Source organism: Euphorbia lathyris, chromosome 9 (assembly GCF_963576675.1).
Source record: "Euphorbia lathyris chromosome 9, ddEupLath1.1, whole genome shotgun sequence".
NCBI lineage: Eukaryota > Viridiplantae > Streptophyta > Magnoliopsida > Malpighiales > Euphorbiaceae > Euphorbia > Euphorbia lathyris.
Window position 1 is genome coordinate 51,840,694 of NC_088918.1, and position 5,213 is coordinate 51,845,906.

The 5,213-nt window shown below is 35.4% G+C and overlaps 1 protein-coding gene across 4 annotated transcripts; it reads left to right on the forward strand.

The window, feature by feature from the left end:
- Positions 1-2,579: 2,579 nt before the first annotated feature.
- Positions 2,580-4,903, forward strand: LOC136207210 (E3 ubiquitin-protein ligase AIRP2). 4 transcript variants are annotated; one of them, XM_065998524.1, is made up of 6 exons: positions 2,580-2,744; positions 2,826-2,899; positions 3,698-3,848; positions 3,998-4,064; positions 4,184-4,415; positions 4,571-4,903. In XM_065998524.1, the coding sequence occupies exons 1-6, from the start codon at positions 2,742-2,744 to the stop codon at positions 4,779-4,781; spliced, it is 738 nt and encodes a 245-aa protein (XP_065854596.1). In that variant the 5' UTR covers positions 2,580-2,741; the 3' UTR covers positions 4,782-4,903. The 4 variants fall into 4 exon arrangements, with proteins under 4 accessions (XP_065854596.1, XP_065854597.1, XP_065854599.1 ...); XM_065998525.1 differs by having other exon boundaries at positions 2,830-2,899; XM_065998527.1 differs by having other exon boundaries at positions 2,580-2,705.
- Positions 4,904-5,213: the final 310 nt, after the last annotated feature.

Below are 5,213 nucleotides of genomic sequence, written 5' to 3' on the forward strand. Positions count from 1 at the left end.
TGAAATTGATTGAGGTGTTGTTGGAGATGGTGGACGGCCGGCGGCGACACTACTCGGTCGGTTGGAGAGAGAGGAGGAGTTCAAATGGAAGCTTGGAAAGGAGGAGAGGAGGGAGCGTCCGCTGCTTCTGGCGAAAGAATCGCACAAACTTGCTGCTGCCCCTGAAGCCTAATACGGCTTGTTTTTTTCTTCTTCAGAATATTAGATATGAATTCAATCTGCCAGACCATCTTAATATGGAGTTGTATGAGATCACATATCAGTATTAATAGAGTATGGGCCACTAGAGGGTAAAGCTATTAAATAACAGTGATTTGTTTTTGTGCGGGTCTTATGGAAGGATGGAATCGACTTAGGAGCATGAGACTTGATAATGATCAGAACAGGATGGAGTATGGAAGGATACTTAGCAGTGACGTTTTTGGAGGAAGGTCGACTCTATGGGGAAAAACTGATGGTTTACGAATAGAAAGATAAACATAAAGAAAGATTCGAATAAAATATATGCAACTTGCATCGAAATAAAATTAAATTATATCTAGAAATTTAAAATGTGATTATAAAAGATTAATTGAACTAGTTAATGTGATGAATTGAACAATGCAAATGCATAAGTATAATATTGTATGATAATTTTTGCAAAAAAATGAAAAGCTATAGAATAGATCAATTAGTTCATATATACTTCAATCCTTATCTCCCCTTAGTTCATATTATAAAGATGAAGTCATATTATTTGTACGAAAGGATATATTGATGTACAAAAGGACATAATTAGCTTTTGCATAACATTACTCTCTAAAGCTTGTGAGATCGGCTCTTTGTTCACAACAGATGACATTATTACGTGCAAGTTTCAACAACAATATGTTAATCCCATAAACATATTACTTGACTTGGGGCTGTGTTAAGTTTATTGGTTTATTATAAAGTTTAGTCTCACTTCATATTTGTATGAACACTTTATGATCACTTAAATAAACTTGAGATTTCTTTTATTTAACTTAATTAGTTCTGATAAAAGATAAATGTCTTTATATAGTTAAATGTACTATATCTTATAAAACAAACGATAATGAACAATTCATTTACAACTGGTTTATATCCTACAACAATTAACTATAGGACACTAAATCCCAACATATTTTCCTTCCTCGCACTCACATGTAGCCCTGACCGATTCTGACCTCATGCAGTGCTCTTCCCCGACCCTTTTCCTTGACACAACTGGTTTGCTCTTATGGTTCTTGAAAGACCCCCTGTCTCCTGTAACCACTTCATTGCAGCTAACTCTCCACTCCTTTTAGTGGAGTCTTCAACTAGTCACCCCACTCTCACTTAATCTCTTCGAATTTGGCAGAGAATAACTTCTCACAAAATCTATCAGTATGACGCAAGAGCCCACAAATATAGCAGAACGTCCCTAATCTCTCGTACTTGAAATTGATATTCGCCCAATCCTCATTTCCTTTCCTACGCATGTCTTCATATGTCTGTTGTAAGTGAAGTCCCTCATTGGGTGTGTGTGTGAGTGAGTTTGTGTTTCTTTCTAACTGTGAGAGTTAGGTTCCCGGTGTTTCTGTTTTGCACTGTCGGTGGTCCCTCTGCGACATTGCTAATCGGTTCCGATTAGCTCGAGTTGCCTGCCGCTGTTTATTTGAGTGGTGTGAGCTCTTCTCTTATATTTGTCTGTGTGATTCAGTGTTGGTTATGATCATCATTAGTTGTTGGTGTGTGAAAGAAGCCTTTAATCAGAGCTGTCTGGGTGAGTTATCTCGCTCGGAGTTGCGATTATGGAAAATTCATTGATTAACTTGTCTTTGTCCGATGGAGAGAACGAGGAACTGGATCTGAGTGGGCCATCGTCAAATCTGATCGCTAAAAATGATGGACTCTCCTTAGTTGGAAGATCTTTGACAAACCGAAATGTTAACGTAGTGGCAATAAAGACAAGGTTGGCCTCACTCTAGTGCCCGATAAGAGGGGTGGTGATTTCTGAAGTGGATGCCAATCGTTATGTATTCGATTTTTTTTATGAAGTGGGCATGTCAAAAGTTGTGGCTGGAGGATCATGGTTGTTTGACAACCGTCTTCTGGTGTTGGCAGAGTGGAGGAACAAACCGTCTTCATATAGCTGAATGAGGCGGCATTCTGGGTGCAGATATATGATCTTCCTATTGGGTCTATATCAGAAGGAGTTGGGAGGCAAATTAGTAACTCCATTAAGAAATTTGAATACGATATGAATAATAATGTTGGGATGATGAGACAATGTATGCGGCTTCGAGTTCTAATTGATATTAAGGTTAAGGTAGAGGCTACGCTTACTTTGTTTTTTACAAAGTAAGCCTTACTTTGTGTGTTTTTACCATTTGAATGAAGTCAATGGTAAAAAAAAAACAAAGTAAGGTTTACCTTGTCAAAAACAAAGTACCATAGAAGTCACGTTAAGGTTAATTCTTAAAATTGAAATTATTGATATTTCCATAGAAGATGAAGGGTAATATAGTAAATGTAATGATTGTTTATAGGTATATTTATTCATTTAATGAATAAGATTAGGAAGTTCTTGAAAGAGATGAGAGAGAAAGAGATGTATGTAAATTGTGAAAGAATTAATTACGTGTGTTCCAAGCGAAAAGCCAAAGCAGTAAACCCCACACTTCTCTTCTGCATCTGCTTCTCTCTCTTTCTCTGCTATTTCAGTTAGGGTTTTCTTTCTCTTTCCAGTTTGTTTATATATGGTATGGGTTTTTGTTTTATTAAATCACTGCCTGATTAGCTTCTGGTACTGGTAGCTATTTCTTTTAATTTCACTCTTCAAGACAGGGGATATGCGGAAATCGTTTAAGGACTCGCTTAAGGCTCTAGAAGCTGATATCCAGTTTGCTAACACTCTGTAATTTCCTCTCCTCTTTCTTTTTTTCTTAATTCATTTATTGCTCAATGACCTGTTTTGGGGTTTTACCCAATTAAATATTTCAAGAGATCGTCAGATATAGTGTTGATCTTCTTGCTTGGTTGAACGATCATATCTTTTAATTTTGATTACAGTGAATTTCATTTAGCTGATCCAACTTTTTGTTAAAACTAAACAAAATTTAGTTGATCGAGCCTTCAAAATACTGAAATTTGTGGGTTTTAGATACCCTGAATGTCATAAAAAAATATAGTAAGTAGTAGTAGATTTTTGATGTTCTTCAAATATGTATGTGATTGGCATCACTTCAGTAGTGCAGTTTTTTATTTCCTAAAAGGGCAATTATGTCACTTGAACTCTGGTTTACTTTATGGAACTCTGGTTTACTTTATGGATCATACTTTGGATATATATTAAAAAAAAGGTTTATCTTTTTGTAATTTGTCGTTTATGTATTATATAATTGAAGAAAGAGGGATCTGAAGTTACGTTTCAGGCCATAGATCATAGATTTCAATTTTGCTTTCTATGTGCATGTTCAATCGTTTGGTTTTTTCCTATTTAGCCCATGAAAAACTACACTTGAATTTGCTAGAAAGCATTAACCCAGACATGTAGAATAATGCTTGAAACACATAAGTAGGCATAACAGAACAAACAGAACACAAGCCCTTGTTTGATTGCTATGAATGGGAACTCAACAAATATCGTTTCGTGTCATGTCATGTTTGCGGATCATATGTAATTTTACACTTTTTTCTTTTTGTTTGGTCCCAGGGCTTCTGATTATCCAAGAGAATATGATGGAGCCTGCCTTCAAATGAGATTATCATATAGTCCTGCTGCACAGTTTCTCCTTTTTCTCGTTCAATGGGCGGATTGCCATCTTGCTGGTGCATTGGGGTTACTTAGAATTCTCATCTACAAGGTGACTACAATTTTATCAGATAGCAAATTATGATGTAGTTGTTGTTCCATTGAATGACTAACTATGAATCTATCTACCCTGTCTGTACTGACATAATGTTGCCTTTTTCCTTAATGTCAAGGATGTAATAACATGATATTTAATAACAGGCTTATGAGGATGGAAAGACAACAATGTCTATTCATGAAAGAAAGGCTAGTCTAAGAGAATTCTATGGTGAGTATGCTTGTCGAGATAGTTGATATTTTTCTCTATACAGTGTATTTTTTAGCTTGATGTCTCAGAAAATTTGATATATTAGTTGAGCAGTACAATGTTTGGCCATTTGGTGACAGGGGTGGTATTTCCATCCTTAGTGCAATTGCAAAGTGGAATCAGTGATGTAGAAGAAAGGAAGCAGAGAGAGATTTGTTCTAAGTATAAAAAGAAAGATGAAACAGACAGAGGAAAGCTTTCTGAAATTGATCTTGAAAGAGAAGAAGAATGTGGAATTTGCTTGGAGATGAACACAAAGGTTGTGTTGCCGAAATGCAATCATTCAATGTGCATGAAGTGCTATCGAAATTGGTAAGTTAATATTAGTCAGTCATTCTCCCAATTGTCACAATTAGGAAATTCTGTTAATATTAGTGTTTGGAAATGAATTCAAATACTGGGATGATTGTATTTAGAAGTGTTTTGACTGTTTTATGTAAAAATTGATGTGATGGCGTGCGTATCAGGCGTATGAGATCGCAATCATGCCCTTTCTGTCGAGATAATCTGAAGCGAGTAAACTCGGGAGAGCTGTGGATATACACCAGCAAAGATGATATAGTTGAGATATCATCAATTAGAAAGGAGAATATAAGGAGATTATTCATGTACATTGACAAGTTACCAGTGATAGTTCCAGACCCAATGTTTGCTAAGTACAATTCCCGTTACAGTTAAGAGTGTTGGTCTTGTTCAGTGTACATATCTGGTTATTTCACTTCCTCAGCTCAGGAACATGTAAATAAACTTGTTACTCTCATTTCTTGAATTATTTAATTTAATTCGTTTGTTTAATGCAATTCTTATCCTAGAGGAATGTCAGGCAGGGGATGATTCTTCTCTTGTTAAATGCCAATAACAATATATATAAAAAATGAATTATTAACCCACAGCAATTACGTAAATTGGTATTGAAATATCAACGTAGTATACACGTGTTTGGTAGGCCAAGTTGGAAATAAAGCTATAAAGCTAAATGTCTGGGTTATGGTGTAAAAATATCTCAAATATTATATTTTTTTTATCAGGAGTAATTTTATTTCTAATGTCTAAAATTATGTAATTTTATTCTTAACATTAGAAGCCAAAAGTAATTTTATCTATAACGTT

Coding starts and splice junctions, on each gene's coding strand:
- LOC136207210 (XM_065998523.1), top strand. CDS start 2,594: ATGTATGTAAATTGTGAAAGAATTAATTACGTGTGTTCCAAGCGAAAA. Junction 4,065..4,183: donor TAGTCTAAGAGAATTCTATG/GTGAGTATGCTT, acceptor ATTTGGTGACAG/GGGTGGTATTTCCATCCTTA. Junction 4,416..4,570: donor ATGAAGTGCTATCGAAATTG/GTAAGTTAATAT, acceptor CGTGCGTATCAG/GCGTATGAGATCGCAATCAT.